General features: G+C 47.1%; 1 protein-coding gene across 1 annotated transcript in view; it reads right to left on the reverse strand.

The window, feature by feature from the left end:
• LOC147717678 (butyrophilin subfamily 1 member A1-like) overlaps window positions 1-19,299 on the reverse strand; it is a 692,641-nt gene that overhangs the window by 281,823 nt on the left and 391,519 nt on the right. Inside the window, exon 5 of the mRNA XM_086924470.1 lies at window positions 7,526-7,642. Within this exon, the coding sequence (XP_086780596.1) occupies window positions 7,526-7,642 (117 nt within the window). The remainder of the gene's footprint in view (window positions 1-7,525; window positions 7,643-19,299) is intronic.

Genomic DNA, 19,299 nt, shown 5'->3' on the forward strand with positions numbered 1-19,299 from the left:
CCAGACGATCACACACCTGCTTCCTGGCCACCCCAAAGTGCACCCAAGGAGCTTTCACCCACCGAAACTGCAGCTTCACAAGCATCCGCTCCACCATGCTGCTGACCAGGAAAGAACCCAACCACCTTAGATGCATCCTTCTCAACACCCGCACCACCAGCAAACACACTGTTGAACTCTGGGACCTACTCGACTCAACCTACCCAGACGTTGCCTTCCTGGCGGAGACCTGGCTGAACCCCGCCTCGGCACCCGACAAAGCCATAGCCGTCCCGGAAGGCTACAAGATCACCCGCAGGGACCGCACCTACGGAGTAGGAGGAGGAATCACCATTGTCCACAGGAACACTCTCAGAGTCTCGACCAACACCGACGACACCCTCAGCACCGCTGAACACCTGCACTTCCAGATCCACACCGACCGCAACACCACCCTCAGAGGAACCCTCATCTACAGACCCCCCGGACCCCGACCACAGTTTTGTGACTCCATCGCCGACTTCGTCAGCACACACGCCCTCGCCTCCACGGACTACATCCTCCTCGGGGAGCTGAACTTCCACCTCAAGAACAACAACGACACCAATTCCACCACCCTGATCGACAACCTAGCCAACCTAGGACTTAGTCAACTCGTCACAACACCCACCCACTGTGCCGGTCACCATCGCTGCATCCACTTCACCTTCAAGAAACCCACCACCCACCACCGCACCCAACAGATGCCTCTCCGCTGCTGGAGCAAAGTCACCAAAGACCAGCTAACCACCACCCTCGCCCAGAGCCCTGCCGACCCCAACGACCCGACACCGCCGCCCGCAACCTCAGACAGTGGATCAACGACTGCGCCAACACCCTTGCCCGGTCAAGAAACCCTCCAACAGGCACACTAACAAGAAAGCCAGCTGGTTCAGTGAACACTTCCGGGCCTTCAAGCAAACCTGCCTAATGCTGGAGAAGATCTGGCTCCATGAACGAACACCTGACAGCCACACAGCCCACAAGAACACCACCCGCAGACACCATCGCCTTATCAGATCTGTCAAAAGGGCCTCCTTCAAAATCCGACTAGACAACAACGCGCACAACAGCAAAGAGCCCTTCAACATCGTGAAAGAACTCTCCAACCCCAGCTCCAACACCAACGACGTCCCACCCTCGCAAGACCTGTGCGACTTGCTGGCCACCTTCTTCCACAGTAAGATCGCAGACAGCCACAACAGCTTCAATGCCACGACTGCCCCGACAACCACTGAGACCTCCTCCACCACGACTACCATCCGCACCAACCGCCTACTCTCTTGGACCAACATCAATGACGACAACACCATCAAGATCATGAACACCATCCACTCTGGATCTCCGTCAGACCCATGCCCACACCACATCTTCAACAAAGCCAGCACATCCATCGCACCCCATCTCCGGAAAGTCACCCACACCTCCTTCGAGACAGCAACCTTCCCGGAGAGCTGCAAGCACGTCGAGAACAACGCCTTACTCAAGAAACCCAAGGCGGACACCAAGGACCTCAAGAACTTCTGGCCCATCTCCCTGCTCCTGTTCCCGGCAAAGGTCATCGAGAAGACTGTCAACAAACAACTGAGCCACTACCTTGAGGAGAACAACATCCTGGACCCTTCCCAGTCTGGGTTCTGCAGCAACCACAGCACCGCGATTGCCCTCATCGCTGCTACCGATGACATCAAGTCCCTGCTCGACAATGGAGAAATGGCGGCCCTCATCCTCCTCGACCTGTCAGCCGCCTTTAACATGGTCTGCCACCACACACTAGTACGAACACACCTCCACAATGCCGGGATCCAAGAGAAGGCCCTCGACTGGACCACATCCTCCCTCTTCAGCAGAACACAGTGTCCGCCTTCCCCCCTTCCGCTTCGAAGCCACCGAGATCATCTGCGGCATACCCCAGGGCTCATCCCTCAGCCCAACTCTGTTTAACATCTACATGACACGTTGCACGTCGGCACGACCTCAACATCATCTCCTACGCCAATGACACCCAGCTGATCCTCTCCCTCATCAAGGACCCCCACACCGCCAAAACCAACCTTCACGAAGGAATGAAGGCTGTCACTGAACGGATGAGAAACAGCCGACTGAAGCTGAACTCAGACAAGATGGAGGTCCTCATCCTCGTTCCCCCCCTTCGGCCTGGAATGACTCTTGGTGGTGGACCGCACTGAGAACCGCTCCAACACCCACCGACCACGCATGCAACCTAGGGGTCATCCTCAACTTTACCCTCTCCATGACTAAACAGGTCAACGCCATCTCCTCCTCCTGCTTCAACACCCTCCGTATGCTATGCAGGATCTACAAGTGGATCGCCACTGAAACAAGAAGAACAGTCACCCAGGCCCTCGTCAGCAGCAGGTTGGACTACAGAAACTCCCTCTACGCAGTAGCCTCGGCCAAACTCCTGAGACGGCACCAACGCATCCAGAACGCCTCTGCTGGCCTGATCCTCGACATCCCTCGCTGCAGCCACATCACACCCCTCCTGAGAGACCTGCACTGGCTCCCGGTAAACAAGAGGGTAACCTTCAAGCTTCTCACCCACGCACACAAGGCACTCCACAACACCGGACCAGCGTACCTCAACAGACGACTCAGCTTCTATACCCCCACCCACCAGCTCCGCTCCACCTACCTCGCCCTCGCCACTGTCCCCCGCTTCCGAAGAGCAACCTCCGGCGGCAGATCGTTCTCCCACCTTGCCGCCAAGACCTGGAACACCCTCCCCATCCACCTACAGCAGACCCAAGACCTGCTGACCTTCAGAAAACTCCTAAAGACCTGGTTTTCAAGCAGCAGCAGCATTCCCCACCCCAGCAGCTTGAGACCCTCATGGGTGAGTAGTGCATCTTACAAATGATATGATTGATTGATTGATTGGTGAAGATCTTTGCACATGAGCAATGTGCCACTCAGGACATTTTCCCAATTAGTTATATGTGATTTTCTTGTACTGTTCATCAGTCATTTTTGTTCATATACAGTTCAACTGTTTTTGCTGCACAGTCCTCTGGTCAGGTTGTTTCCATTTCGGTGTCCCAGACTTGTGCATCTGTGGGTGTTGGGTTAGGTGTAGGTGTGTTTGCTGAGGTACTGCTTCACTTTCTGAGTGTGATGTTGTCAGGGTGCTGTTTTGATTGTTGGTTTGTGTGTGTTCATGGTGTGTCACTCATATCTGTGTGTGACTGGTATGTTTGGTATGCACACACTGCTTGTTGTGCTTGCAGTGCTGTGAGTGTATGTTGCCTTGTCCTCGCTTGGTGTGCATCCCTTGATGTCCTGCTGTGTTTGCTATGTGAATTATTGGCATGTACAACTGTTGAGTGTTTGATTTGGCTGTGTGCAGTGTTTGGGCCGTGTTGGCTCTTGCAGCTGCCAAATGTTCTGTGTGTGGTGTTCTATTTGCATGTCAGTGTGTGTGTTTTGTTGGTGTGTTGTGTATCATTCAGATGTGTGTTGCCAGTGTGGTGTGCCTTACTTGTGTGCCTGTCACATGAATTTAGGTCTATTCTAGTTCCTGTGCTTGTGTTAGGTGTGTCCTTGGTGTTTTCTCCTCTCATACTTGATCTGTCTCTTTTCATTTTTGTGCATACTGTCTCTTTTCATTCTTGTGCATGTGCAGGCATGTGGTATACGATGACACCATGTAGACTTGATGGGTGGTGTGGTATGCCTATCTGTGTGTCATTTTAGGCTCATTTCTCCCAGTTTGTGTCCATGATTGTTTTGTGATGATGCAATTCTTGTCTGTGTTGTGGTGTGTTGTCTTTGCATTGTTCCTGACTGATGAAGTTGTGCACTCCTGTTCTGTGTGTGCTCCCATTGCCTTTCCACAGTTTGGCTGCACGGCTCATGTCTGTTCTTGTTGTGCTTCTCTGTGTGTTTTTGTTGAGTTATTTGTTTGGCTGTGGTTTTTGTGCAGACATTGGGTCTGGCCTCTTTGTGTATATGTGATGTCTGTGGATAGCCCCAGGGAGTGTGATTGTTTGGCTGTGTATTGACTGGACATTATTGGCACCCTTCTGTGTGTATGACCCTGGAGTTGTGGGCTGCAGGTGTAATAGGGGAGGGTATGTGTGAAGATTCCTACTTGTGTTTGACAATCATGGAGTGTGTCAAGGGGCCCCTGTGTGTGGTGCTGCTGACAGACTCCTGTCAGGTATTTGAATACATATGTCTGGCTGTTCACTGTTTGACTTCAGGGCCTTCCTTTCATCCCTGTGCCAACACATAGGGTTGCCTTGCTGTCTCCCTGAGTTGTTACACTGAGGTGACTGTGGTTTGACTTCAAACACTGTGCCAGCCATATATGATTTGATAGGCTGAGGGTGTTGTTATATGTACCTTGTCTTGCATGTGATGTACAGATGCTTGGTAGTTAGCTCCTTGGCCTTCCATTTGTGTGTACCTCTCTTTATCTTTCCTATATGTTGCACTTCATTGCTGCTGGTATGTGGTCTGTGTATGTGGTTGTGTGTCAGTTTGGGGTATGTCTGTGTGACTTGGCAGGCTGTGTGTCCAGAGGAGTGATTGTTCATTATCTGTGTGTGTGTTCATTTTGTGCTCAGACTCAGTTTTCTTGCCATGTGTGTGGTGTTGTGATGGTGTGTGGGTTGCCATGGCCCTGTGCTTCTGTGCAATGTGTTCCTCTGCAGCCACTCCTGCTGTGGCTGTCTCCCTAGTTGTTTTGTATGTGGTGCAGGGTGTGGGTTCACCTGGTTTGTTGCTGTGCATGGTGGAGCACAGGAGGGGCACATGGCATGTCCCATCAGGGGGGCAGGGCTAGTGTGTGGAGGGTGGAGGTGTGTCCGTGTGGTCTTTGTGGACTGCCCATGCCTGGTGCTGGCCCATGCTTCTACATTGCGTGCATTTTATCCCTTGTCTTCACCGCTGCAGTGACGTGACTGGGACATTCCTTCATGATCGCGGTAGATGGGTGACCTGGATGCAGAGGTGTGATTTAGTGACATGTAGGACATGTGTGGGTACACTTGTGGATGTGTTCCTGTCCCTGCCAGGGTGTCTGGTGTGGACAGGAACCCTATTTCAGCCCATTAGTTGTGTGTTTTGGTTGTGTGCGGGATTGTGTGTTTGCGTACCTGCGGTGGCGTCTGCGACGGTCATGAGTTGCTAGTAATGTATCAGGTACCGCACCGGGAAGACCTATAGAGCTGTATCCATTGTGGTCAGGACCGGGTGCAAGGAACCAGGACTCTGGTTTTGTGCTCCACTGTGGTGCTTCCGCCGTCTTTGGTTAGGCGGTTTCTCCGCTGCGGTGCGACTGGCTGTTTGGGACATCCTGATTTGTACAGCGGATGGGACGTCATTCCGTACGAAGGATAGTCTCCATTGGCTCCCACAACCGCTGTAGCGGGCGCACTTTGATGGTGGTTCATGTTGCACCGTGGTGGATGGGAAATGGGCTATGTTTGGCTATACTAATATGGTGAACGTGAGGACTGCTGCTGGAGTGCAGAAAAAAGCATTTTCCGTAACCACCAGCACCGCGGTGGTGCCTCCGCCACCATACTAATAGTCCCCTAAGTACTGATTCCTTGGACTTCTTCACTTGGCGCACGCCCAACCCCTTTATTGTAAATATTATAAATACAAATTATTCAAAAATTTACTATAATTAAATTACTCCCCCCATTCCCCTATAAACCCACAACCCGCTACGTAATTAAAAATGCAAAATTGAAACTTAATTGTTTTTATAACTACTAACATTTTAATACATATAATAAAAATGCAAACAATTCTTATACAAAAAATACATACATCACTCACATATACAATATATACTAAAATATATAACCGTAATAAACAAAAATGATATTCTTAACATCTATATTTTAGCAAACGCTATTAAACACTTCGATATTTTTTAAATCGATATTACTTACCTAAAATCGATATTCTTAACCATGATATTTTTTACACTGTATTTGTGCAATTCGATATTTTTGACTCAATATTTTGTCTCTGCACCTTAAAGATTAGGGACACGGATAAGAAAGCAATCTATAAAGACAGAGACAGAATCTTGGGACAAATATAGAGATTGTGTTTACAGCAAATAAGTCCCTGTGAGACCAGCCAGTAAGAACAGTAAGACTGCAGAGCTAGATTGCAATAAGGTAGGAGGAAAGCCCCCTAAATTATGAATCTAAGAACCTCCACCAATTAAAGCTTTACCTCACAGTTGTGCCTTTCGAAGGTCCCAGGATGCTGACAGGAGAGGCAGCGCATCGTCTGCTGGACCTCTTTGAATGGCCTGCAGATGATCTTGAAGAGGTTTCCTAGAGTTATGTGGGCAATGGCTGCAGAGTCCTTTTGGTCTCTTTTGACTCCAGTTGATGAAAACTACAACCCCACCGTCTAGGGTGAGAAGGATCAAAGTGTCCCGGTATGACATCTCCTCAGATGCAAGGGCAGCCAGAGGGCTGAGCTTGCTAGTTTTGTTCGTGGGGGAGCAGGGCCTGCAGAAGGCTTGATTGCTAAAGTGAGGATTGGTCAGTCAGGTGAGGCTACTGGGCCCAGTGTCTGCTGACAGATAGTGTTGATATGCAGATACGCTTTATGTGTTGTTACAATAGGGTCTACTCACCCAGTGTTTACCGGCAGCCAATGCTATGTACCGAAGGCATCGTTAGACACCCAGCTGGATTATGAGTTGGTGGGGAGTTTGTGTAGTTTGTGTACCTGTCAACTCGCCAGCAGTCTGGGAGGGAGGAGAGAAGGCTGTAACCATTAACCTTTGTTCTGAGCTCAAGTCTGTATCATCACCTGTAGGACTGGCATTCAGATCCATGTGTCCTGATAGCACAGAGTCTGTTCATATGGGCCCTATTATTAACATCTTTTCCAGAGAGAGTCGTGAGTGCAGGTGTGACTCAAATCTGGGCTCTGGTGCGATGCTTTGCTAAATTGCTATAACCTACAATGTTAATTAATACAGTCCTAATCGGTTGGCATTCGCCCATTTCTCCTTCTGGGGGTTTTATCTTGTGAGCTGCAAATGCCTTTACTGAAGCTCTGCTTACACAGACAGTGCTGACTTCGGGTATTTCTCTTGCTCAGTGACACTTGAAAACTTCCTAACCTAACGTTCTGCAATGTGCTTTCCGGTGTCTGTGTTTGTGATGCAGCTTCTATGCACGTGAAGCATTTCAGGCGTGAACGCTGGTGCAGCCATGTTTGGGTGTGTGCTTGTGCACGTGTCGAGGTGTAGGCCTGTTTTTTATGTTATATGGTATCTCCTGAATTAAACTGTGGTACACGTTAATGAAAAGCTTGCACTAGTGCTGTCTTTCAGTTAGGCCTACATAGCTACAATGAAGTTAGTGAAACTGGAGTTCATGATCCAATGAATAGCATTTACACACCTTTGACGGAAATCCATGCCAGAACGGCCATGAATCAGTCAACATTTGTACGCAGCACACTTGTCTTACCTAAAAAAGTCACACTATTTGACACTTACTTTGCTCATTGACGAGATAAACAGTCCATGAAAACAAAAGAATGCCAAGTACTGTAAAGGAGGCTGAGATGAGCAGGCGGCTTGACATACACGAAGAAAGCCTTTGAATGAAAGCATCTGAAAAAAACAAGATAGACACCCCATTACCTTCATCAGAAGATGCTCAGAGGATACACAGTGCTGACGTTAAATCTTTCTCCAACAACATAGGGCAAAATAAGAATATTAATCATCACCTTACCCGTGGCTTCCTCTCAGAAATCAAACTGTCTATGCAATGCATTAAATATGACAACATCTCGGAAACATCTCAGCCTAACATGAAAGTGGAACAATAGAGCCTCTTCTACCATAGTTTGCGAATAAACGTGGCAACGAGGAAGATCAATCTATTAAAAACATAGTGGACTAACCTTTACATCCTTCTGGTGGGCTAACTAAGGATTTAATTTATGGCAAAGAGCGGATATTTGACCAGTGGAAGATCCTTTGTCTCAGCCGTCAACGCTGGCCATGTTAATGCTGCCAGAGCTAGTTGCATTTCAGTTTAGAGTGGATGACTGGTCTGAAAGTCTGGCAGGGTCCGAAAGTGAAACACTGCAATGTTAATGTTGATTGATAAAACGCACGGACACCCAAAGGTGCCTTGGCGCTGAGGATATAAGTAGACCTGCTTGGATGTCAGTTCTGGAACAACCAGGTATTCAGTCCTTTCTTGCAGGAGGAGAGGGAGCTCGCACTTATGAGCTCACTCGGAAGAGTGTTCCAGAGTTTAGAGGTGCCAAAACAAAAGCTGCGGCCACCTCAATGCAATGTTCGAATTCTGGGCACTGTCAGGAGTTTGGCTCCTGTAGAGCGAATATGTATCGTCGTTTCATACCAGGCGAGAAGGTTTTGCAAAAAGACAGGACCTGTGTGGTTCAGTGCTTTGTACTCCAGACACAGAGCCTTGAATTGTATCCGTTGTGCTACAGGAAGCCAATGCAGGCTGCAAATCTCTTTTGGATACAGATTTGCACCTGGGGGTGTTGGACAGTAACCGTGCAGCTGCACGGTTATTGTTAACACCCCCAGGTCTCTGAAGCTTTTTAATGCACTGCTTCTGAATGTTTAGAAACAGCCTGTTATAGTAATCAAGTTTAGACTGAATCAACAATGTAACTACAGTTTTTCTGGTGTCCACAGGAATATAGGAAGAATCTTCCTTACTTTCTTGATAAGGAAGTGGGAGGAGGAGACGGTTGCATTTGTGTGCTGGCTAAGTGAAAGTTTGTTGTCAAACCACACTCCCAGATTATTAGCCTTAAACACAGGTTTTGGTGAATCTCCCATCTCTGCCGGCCACCACAATGGAAAGAGTTCCACCACCCACACAGCGTGTTAAGCAGACCGGATATGTGAGTTTGACATTGATAATAGGCCCACATGGCAGGTACATTTTCAGTGTTGATTTTTGATTTAGAAAATCCTGTGAGCAGTAATGGCAGATTCTCATCCAGACTTTTTTCCTCCTACTTTCTCATCTGCAGCGGATTCACTTTGGTAAAAGCATCTTGTTACTTTGCACAACTCTAAATTGATAACAGGCTGCATTTCTGCCCCTACTACCTGTTCTAGAAGGCTTAGAGAGGATTAGACGCTGCATTATAACTGGTCAGCTCTGCTTTATCCACATAACGTGTTTCTAAGCAGCATAACAGTTGCATTTCCCTGATCCCTGCACCAATTTAAAGTGTCCACGAGAGCTAATCACATTCTAAGCCCTGCCCTGACTCTTTGGCTCTGGGTATTCCAAAGCCTGACATAAGTGCAACATTTTCAAGCGCTCCAGGGTCATGTAATGCAGTGACTAGTTTCTCTCTCCAGGGCCAGTTCTAGCAAACCACTTACCATCCAAAATGGGCAAAAGCCAACAGGTTATTTGTACTTTGAAACCCAAGTACTCCCGGTGGGATTGTGGAGTTCTCACAAATACTAGATTTCAATGCATCCTTCTCCTGGTCATGTAAATCACATCAGATTCTTATTCTAACATTTGTAAATTTTTTATCTGTGGAAGGATGCCACAAGTTTGAAGAGGTAAAAAACATATCATGGGGCGCGAGTAGACTGGAGAACTCCCATGGCTGTCCAACCACCTGAATCTGGGGAATCTGCAGGGAGGTTCCCATGCAGAGGCCATCAAGTACATGTCCTTCAGGTACAAATGTGTAAAGGAGTCATGTTTGTGCATCAAGCATCTAAGCAGATTATCTATTTTGTTACACGCTGCAGAATCCAACTCTTAACTTCAAATTGATGACTCTCTTCAAATATGAAGATCCTCTTTTTCTGACCAAAACAGATTGTTCATAAATTAGCCTGAGTATTAAAGATTTTGAGTGACTGTCCAATTCTTCTCCAGTTTTCCACCTTTGTACCCACTTATGAGACTCTTCCCATAAGAAACTGATGACAAAATGAGCTTTAAACTGCCTTTGTATCGCAGACTGTCTGCAAAACAAAAGCTTCTTGCTCCAATTTGCTATAAACATCGGAACCCTATGCTCTACTTGCTAGTTACCTAAGCCTATAATCTCACTTGCAAATGATTCTGAATGGTTGTTAAAATGCTCCCATCCATGATCTCAGTCTGTTGGCTCAGGTTCTTAAGGGGACAAAATGTTATCCGCATTTGTTCTTTAATATTGCTGGTGCTGTCCTGGTACCTCATGGAGAATTACTTTTGGCTGGCTAGCATCCCCTTCTGCACCCGTGCTTGGCTGTAAACACCTGCTTCAGAGAAGACAGTACTGTCAACACCATTGTGTATTTACTGAAATTTTGCCACACTTTGCCATCTCTTTGATAAAAAAAAGTTACTGACCAAACACATTGTGAAGATGCTCCAGCTTCTGAGCAAGTTCATCAGCTGACAATGCTGAAGAAGTCAGATTCACTGAAGCAGAGCAGAAACATATCACTATAGTTATTAGTAACGTCCTCTGCATGGCTATGTTGTTGCATAAGAAAAATACCAAATCTAAAAGCCTGTCCTGGCAATCACACCAACCCTTAACATATTTGACCTGGAAAATTATCAGCTTTGGGTCCACCTGCCTAGCTGCTGCTTCCTTTCCCTCTATATTTGGGTTCGGGTATTTTGCCATCATTTTATTTCGCACCTCTACTTCAAGAAATTTGCTGAGTTCTAGTCATGGACTGTGCTACATTATTTCAGAGAACTCATGCAGCAATCATGGAGGTATAAATTCTGTATTCTTCAAGGTAATGTAATTCCATCAGTTGGGTGTGTCCCATCTTGGAACAACAGTTAGATCTGAAGCTGATGTGTGTCCCTCAAGGCTCTGAATAAAATGTACCATCGACACCCAGCGACTTGCTGATGTTATTCGCCTGATATGTTGAGGAATTCCTTTGTAAAACTGTCCACCAAATCTGGAAAATGTCTTGTAGTAGAAAAACGTTAGTGTACTTTAAGGATTTGCGGAGCTTCTCTCTTCTACCCAGCCTGAGCATTTGCCTTCTGGTCGGCCTGACCCCCCCTAAACCTGATCCCATGTATCAAAGCCTCATACATTCAACGGTTTATATATTTATTGTGTATAAAGACTTGTATAGAAATCGGCAACAAACCTGGTCCTGACCTAGTCAACCCTCCAGCCAAATCACAGGATAAGGAACCTTTCCAGAATTAGGTAAATTCTTGGTTGTGTGGATCCTTAGGTCTTTGGAACTTCCATATTATTATTATTATTATTAAAAACATTTATTAAGCGCCTGGTTACCCAAAAACAGTGTGTCCCCACGCTGAATACTGCACAAAAAAGCTAAGAGGACAAGACAGAGGTAAAACATTTGAGGATCGGAAATGGCACAGGGGTTAAGCCTGAGGGAAAAGAAAAGTTTTAAGTTTTCTTCGGAACATACTCTCGGAGGGCTCCATCCGGAGGCCGAGCGGTTGATCGTTCCAACATTTAGCCGCTAAAAATCTGAGCGAACGTCTGCCCATCCTGGCTCTGGTCATTTTCGGAAGTTTAAAGATCATCCTGCCGTCTGATCTCAGGTCTCTAGTGGGGCGGTGTATCGTCAGTAGATTTTGAAGATAGGCCGGGCCTTTGCCCTAAGCGATACGATGAGCGAAACAAAGGGACTTAAATTTAATACGCTCTCTTATGGGTAGCCAATGGAGTTTGGATAGAGCAGATTTACCTGATGCTTTGCGGGGAAGTTTAAGTACTAGGTGAGCTGCGGCATTCTGCGCACATTGAAGTTGGTATAATCCTTTTTGGCTCAACCCTAGAAGCAAAGCATTTCCGAAGTCAAAGTGGGGGGTTACCAGGGCATGGACAATAGTCTTTCTCGAGTCGATTGGTAAGAGGTCCAGAATCTTACGGAGAGCTTTCAGTATACTGAAGCACCTGGCTGTTACTTTGTTCACATGTGTTTTTTAGGAAAGATCAGAGTCTAATGGTATGCCCAAATTGCGCACCGATTCCACCGGACGAGGGGGACTGCCCAGTTTCATTGGCCACCACATATGCGACCATACTGAAGCTGATTTCCCTACTACCAGCAACTCGGTTTTATCGCCATTAAGGCGAAGACAGTTGTGGTTCATCCAAGCTGCTACCGATGAAAGGCAGCTTGAGAAGTTGATGGCATCTTCTCTACACTCAGACGTGAGCTTAAGCAGCAGTTGTGTGTCGTCGGCGTAGCTGACAATGCCCACCCCAAAACTCTCAACTATGCAAGCCAGGGGTGCCATATAAATGTTAAACAAGGTCGGGCTCAAGCTCGAGCCCTGTGGAACCCCATGGCCTACATTTCTGCGAGAAGATTTGAATGGGGGGCAATGCATTTGGAAGCTCCTGTTAGTCAAGAAAGACTCTAACCAAGCCAGGGCCCGTCCCTTCACTCCGATGTCCACCAGCCGAGACAGCAGCGTTGAGTGCAGCACGGTGTCAAAAGCTGCACTTAGATCTAATAAAACCAACGCTGCTGTCTCTCCATCATCCACTATACTCCTCAAGCCTTCAGTGGGAAAAAGTAGGGCTGATTCTGTGGAGTGTCCCGCTCTAAAGCCCGATTGAGTGGGGTGCAGGAGAGAATGTTCCTCCAAGTAGCTCATGAGCTGCTTATTCACCCACTTCTCCACGATTTTAGCGCAGAAAGGGAGGAGGGAGATGGGGCGAAGGTTCTGAAACTGGGTGATGTGAATGTTGGGTTTTTTTTTTAGGGGGATTACCCGAGCAGTTTTCCACGCGTCTAGTACCTGACATTCTTGGAAGGAGAGCGACACAATAAGACTAATCTGATCTATTATTGTGGTCTCCAATACTCCTTTAAAGCGAGCCGGGGGACAGACATCGCTGGGTGAGCCAGATTGAATGCTGTTGGCAATGCTTACTAGATCTTGTTTCTCAGGTGTTACAAAACAAGAGAGACAGGAGGTCTCCGTGTGGGTGTTTATGACTTCTGCGTGTTTAAACGGCTGGATTTCATCTTTCGTAAAGGTGGTGTGGATTTTATCAATCTTACCTATAAAAAAGTCTGCAATAGAATCGCACAGCTCTTCTGAATAGGTATCTTGGGCGTCCAGCCTGGTAGGGACCGTAAGCTCTCTGTAGATGGTAAAGAGTTCTCTAGTATGGTTCTTAGCTGAATCGATTCTGTTTTTGAGGTAGCAGCTTTTTTCTGCTCTCAACAGTTTCTTATAAGTATTGAGTTCTCTTTTGTAGTGCAGTTTGTCCTCAGGGTTATACTGTAATCTCCACCTTCGTTCTAGGTTTTTCCATCTGGATCTGGCCAGTTTGAGTGTTTCCGAGAACCAGGGGGCGGTTTTCGATTGCCTAGCAGGGGGCTTGGTTGTCCATGGAGCTATCTCATCAAGTGCAGTGGTCACCCATGTTTCGTATTTATTCCAGGCCTCCTCCAAAGAGTTACTTTGGGAAGGGGGATTTTTTTAGAGTGCACATCTAAAAACTTCTTGGTTAAAATTCTTCCATTTTCTTCGTTTCAGGGGAGGGGGTTTTGAAGAAGTGTTGTCTAAAAGGGTTTTATCTACTGTAAACGGGATGATAAAATGATCTGACCAGATTATTCTAACCGAAGTAGAGACATTAATGCCCTCCCAGTTCGCAAAAATGGGGACCAGGAGATGACCATGTTGATGGGAAGGGGCAGTAGATTTAAGGTTGAGGCCTAAAGATGTTAAAGCAGCAGCCACGTCCTGTGCTTCCCTGCACACCATGTCATCGAAATGGAGATTAAGATCGCCTAGAATAATAAATTTTTTATAGCGAAGAGCCGCTTGGGTAACGCACTCTAAAAGCTGGTTGCCAAACTGTCCCGCTGCCCCCGGCGGTCTGTACACCAACAGCCCATGACTGACATTTCTCTGCCCTATTTTAATAGTGAATAAGCCACTTTCGCTATTAGGTAAGGTGACCTTTGCTAGGGTGCATTCTAGCTCAGATTTGTAAATGAGGGCTAATCCCCCCCCCCTCATTGATTGTGTCTGTCTAGACGAAGTAGACAGTACCCGGGAGGAGTTGCCTCAAGTGCCTCGGGAGACGAGTCCTCGTCCATCCATGTCTCGGTGAGGAAAAGAACATCAGGGTTCTCCGTAACTAATAGATCGTGTATTTCGAGCTTATGTGTTTTCAACGACCTACAGTTTAATAATATCATATTGGCTTTAGGAGCATCATATATGGTCATCCTAGGGGATGGGAGAGCCTGTTTACATGTTCCGCATACCAGCGGCAGTATGCCAGCTTGAAATGAATGGGCACATCTGGTTATCACATTTGGGCGCAGTAGCAATAACTCCTGTTGGGTATAAGGTAGAGAAAGCCTAGGTGGTACCAACCTATCAGGTGGACCCGCCCCATGCCCCGGTCTGTCGCAGACGGGCGCTGACGGGCTGGACTCTGGCTTGACTCCTGCGCGAATCCGGCGCGCCCACTGAACGCGTCCGCTGCGCAGAGCCATAGCCGTTTGTTTTTATACTGGTGGCTCAGTCCACCAAGGGAGGGAAGCCCTAACCAAGATGGCCGCCGCCGTAACTCCGCCCGAGACCCAGGTAGACCAGCCCTAATGTCGGCCAGACACTCTGGGGGGAGGCAGCGCTGGATTAAGTAAGTGCCAAAAGTAATTGTAGTAAAATCACAATTAAAACAATGGCTTCACCCTAAAATCGGTGAGGCGCCAAGCGTCGCGCAAATCGGCACGCTGGGACTGGGGGGGAAAGGACACACAGGGCAAGTCACACACATATACAAATATTAAAATGCCAGTAGCAGAGCAAATGAAAGACCGCCCGGCTCAAGCCTCAGGCGTTTAGTGCAATGTTCAAGCGATTCGGACGGTTTCCTTGTTTTTATACTGGTGGCTCAGTCCACCAAGGGAGGGAAGCCCTACCCAAGATGGCCGCCGCCGTCACTCCGCCCGAGACCCAGGTAGACCAGCCCTAATGTCGGCCAGACCCTCTGGGGGAAGGCAGCACTGGATTAAGTAAGTGCCAAAAGTAATTGTAGTAAAATCACAATTAAAACAATGGCTTCACCCTAAAATCGGTGAGGCGCCAAGCGTCGCGCAAATCGGAGCCCTGGTACTGGGGGGGAAAGGACACACAGGGCAAGTCACACAAATATACAAATATTAAAATGCCGGTAGCAGAGCAAATGAAAGACCGCCCGGCTCAAGCCTCAGGCGTTTAGTGCAATGTTCAAGCGATTCGGACGATTTCCTTGTTTTTATACTGGTGGCTCAGTCCACCAAGGGAGGGAAGCCCTACCCAAGATGGCCGCCGCCGTCACTCCGCCCGAGACCCAGGTAGACCAGCCCTAATGTCGGCCAGACACTCTGGGGGGAGGCAGCGCTGGATTAAGTAAGTGCCAAAAGTAATTGTAGTAAAATCACAATTAAAACAATGGCTTCACCCTAAAATCGGTGAGGTGCCAAGCGTCGCGCAAATCGGCGTGCTGGTACTGGGGGGGAAAGGACACACAGGGCAAGTCACACAAATATACAAATATTAAAATGCCGGTAGCAGAGCAAATGAATGACCGCCCGGCTCAAGCCTCAGGCGTTTAGTGCAATGTTCACAATTCCATTTATGGGAGCTCCTAAGAGACATTTAGAATTGCAAATCAGGGGTGTATCAAGTTCTTCAGAGGCCTCTATTTGTTTTTTGGGTGATGTCCCCAACAAGGTTCTGCTTGCCATGCCAGGAATAGCAGGGCATTCAGAAAAGTGACTTTAGTGCCTGGTTTCACAGAGAATCCTCAGGAAGCAGCTACAATTTGTGCACTGCTCCAACAAATTGATAAATGTAGAAACAGAAAAACAATACAGGACAACATTGAAATAATAGCAACCACATAGCAAACTATTAGCAAAAAGACAAATTTCATTCAAGCCAAGCACCTTTATTGAGACATGCCTGAGTAAGGGGTCCTAGAGTAAATTACCTTTCATCTATTGTCTAGGAATGGCCACAAAATGTTTTACTAAGATCCAAGAGAAGAGAACTGGGTTCTATTACTTTACCAATCTCTGACTGTGGTTCTAATTCCACATAGTGTCTGGGGCAAAGGACTGTTAAGCTGCAGTGCAGGAAAGAAGCAGAAGAAATACGGGGCAGTAGAAAACGGGCTAGTCCTTACACCTGATCCACACGATGGCATTACTGTGGAAAGTAAAAAACAAGTTACTTACTTGCACACTGTGGTTCTCCAGTATTGATATCTTTCATAGATTCACATGCTTGAATCTTCCCTGTCGTCATGCTGGGAGTCCCACGGTAACAGTAAAATAGCAGTATCAAAGCTTAAAAATGTAACTCCCTTGAAATGTAAGAGCATTTAGTAACCAGTCAACCTCATTAAAGAACATGGAAACACCAGCCAATCACATCACAGACCCAGAGTAGCCGGTTTCTTGCGCAGGTACTCCGGCAGATCATTCCAGACCTGCGGGAGGAAAGCAGAAAACGCTCTACCCCCTTTAGATTTGGAGATGTACCTGGGGGGAGTTCCATTTCCTTCAACCTTCTCTTCAGCTGAGGTGCTGTTGGGAGTGCGGGTACCTTTTTTCTGTATTTGATGCAGAATGTCTGAGTCTAAAAAAGGGCTGTTTAGGCCCTACAAGACTTGTGGAAAGTGAAGGCTTTTCTCTGAAGATCCACATCCAAGGAGTGCTTATACTGCCTTATCTGGTTCATAAACCCAGAGACTGTAAGCACTTCCGGACATTTTCTTCAAAAACCCTCAAGGATTGTCAGGGAAGACTACTCCTCGGGCTTCAGAAGAAAAAGTCTGTAAAAGATTCTGAATCCGAGAGTGAGGAGAGGCCTCATACCTCCTCTAAGAAAAGGAGGGAAGAATATCCTCCTTCTGTCCAGAGAGATCCTAAGAAGTCAAGATCTCATAGCAAGGAGTCTTCTGTGGAAAAAAGGGCTAAAAAGGAGCAACCTGGCTCTTCTCATGCCCAACAAAGATCTGTCTCTGCAACCCCATTTGCGCCGCAAACTCCCTCTCACAAAATCCACCCGTCAACGGGCTTGTCGACGAGGCATTCTCCGTCTACAATCGCTGTATCAAGTGCATCGTCAACAGTTTCATCGCCGACATCAACAACATCGACAGCCAGGACGACGATGGCTGTGTCGTTGACGAAAACTGAGGTGGTGATGTCGTCGGCGTCTTCGGTGAGTAGTTCTATGTCGATGAAGAGTTCACTGTCGATGGTTCAGCTGAGTGCTGCATTGTCGACGATCGCACCCACCCCGACGAGTGTCTCCACTCGTTCAATGCAGTCACTTATGCCGTCGACGTTACTGCCTACAATCCTGTTGACGATCCCGTTGACGAAGAAAATTGACATGCCTGTTTCAAAGTCAATTCCATCCTTATTACAGGACTTCTCTAAAATATTTCTGCTGCCTCCTACTCGCCTCCTGGATTTCCAGGAATCACAGGACGAGGGTCTTGATGGTACCATATACAGCCCTTCAAAACCTAGGGTCAAGTGCCAGGAATATGAGGAAGAAGAGCAACTAGATGACCCTTCTGCATATTTGGAAGGGGAATATTTCCTCTCAGACTGGGGATAATCCGGCATGCAATGCTTGGATACTTTTCAGGAGCATTATCCTTATTATGTACAGGAAGAAGAGGGATGTCAGCAGGAACCCTCCATTAATGTTCTGATGTCTCTTGTCACGATCTTGCCTGATGCTCAGTGACTACTATAACCTCATGTTCTTTAATGAGGTTGACTGGTTACTAAATGCCATTAAAGTTCGAGAGATTAATGTTTAAGCTGTTACCATGGGACTCCCATAATGAGGACGGGGAAGATTCAAACATGTGAATCTATAAAAGATACAATACTGGAGAACCTAATTTAATCTGATGGGACAGGCTTTCAAGATACTATTTGTGCCACTGTCTTGCAAATTTGACTCTGTCGCACATTGGTCATGTATTTGGGAATGCAGTACTTTCTGCTACAAATCTCTGCTTATTGAGTGTGCACTGCATGGCTCCCTGTGTCTAGTGAGTAGCAACCTCACTCAAGCCCATCCAGCTGGCCTACAAATTGTTGGTGTTTGGGGAGCCAGGTGAGAGGAACCAGCACTAGCTGCGGAGGCTGGACCGTTCTGCCCATCTTTACACTAAAGTTGCAGACAGTAGCCGTGAATTCCATCAAGCAGCTCTGAGGCTGGTTCCTTGACAGTTTTGTCCAATTGTTTATTCCGCTCAGACGGGGGCAGCCAAGGTCTTTGTCTGAAATTGTGGGCTGGGACGTGGGTTGAAGCAGGGAGTCTACAGGAGAAACTCAAAACAAGGGCACAAAAGTAAGTGAGGCTACTACACTTAGGTACCTGCTACATGTGTGGGTAAAGCTTCTATAAAACTATTTTTAGAAAAGGACAGGGCACCATATGTGTCCTCTCTTTAACACTCTTCAGTCTGAGCTGACAAAAGCGACCTCTGTAATTTTCTGAGGAGAATTCTGTAATTCAGCTTGGATGTTTAGGCCGTTTCTAGTGCTCTATGTTAGATTTCACCTGAAAATAGCAAATACAAATGGGCTCCAGTGTAGCTATAGCCACTGGCGCCACATACACTACACATGCTTCCTCTACATATGCAGGTCAGTACATGTACATACATATGACATCCTTGTCCCAGATGGAAGGGGAAGGACTCTGTATGTAACAGGGGACTAGCAGACCAGTTTAAAGTCTATAGGAGAAACTCAGAACAAGGGCTAAAGATAGTAAGGCTACCATACTTGTGAGAGGGCAGTGCTTCCAGAGAACAATGGGTCTTGAAAGGGTGAACTGGGAAACTTCAAAGGCACCATCTGTGTCTTCTTTTTATCACTTCTGAGTCTCAGGCAACAAAAAGGAGCCCCAAAATGTTCTGGGGTAGCCCCACAATTCAAATCTGATGTCTAGGCCCTCTTCAGCCTTCCCTCTTAGGTACTATTTCAATATAGCCAATACAAAAAGGAGTCTAGTGTAGCTATGGCTACTGGTGTCACAAGCACTACAAATGCATCCTCTACATATGCAGGTCAGTACATACATGCAATATCCATGTCCCACATGGGAGGACCCAGTTACAGTCGACTGGTAGACCACTTTAAAAAGGAAGAAGTAGGTGACTCTCCCTGGCACGGAATGTCAGAAAATCTTGCTTTGCAACTGTAAATGGAATTCCTACCACTACTGTCTGTACTCCACAGCCCAACGAGCT

Source organism: Lissotriton vulgaris, chromosome 5, assembly GCF_964263255.1.
Source record: "Lissotriton vulgaris chromosome 5, aLisVul1.2, whole genome shotgun sequence".
NCBI classification, from domain to species: domain Eukaryota; kingdom Metazoa; phylum Chordata; class Amphibia; order Caudata; family Salamandridae; genus Lissotriton; species Lissotriton vulgaris.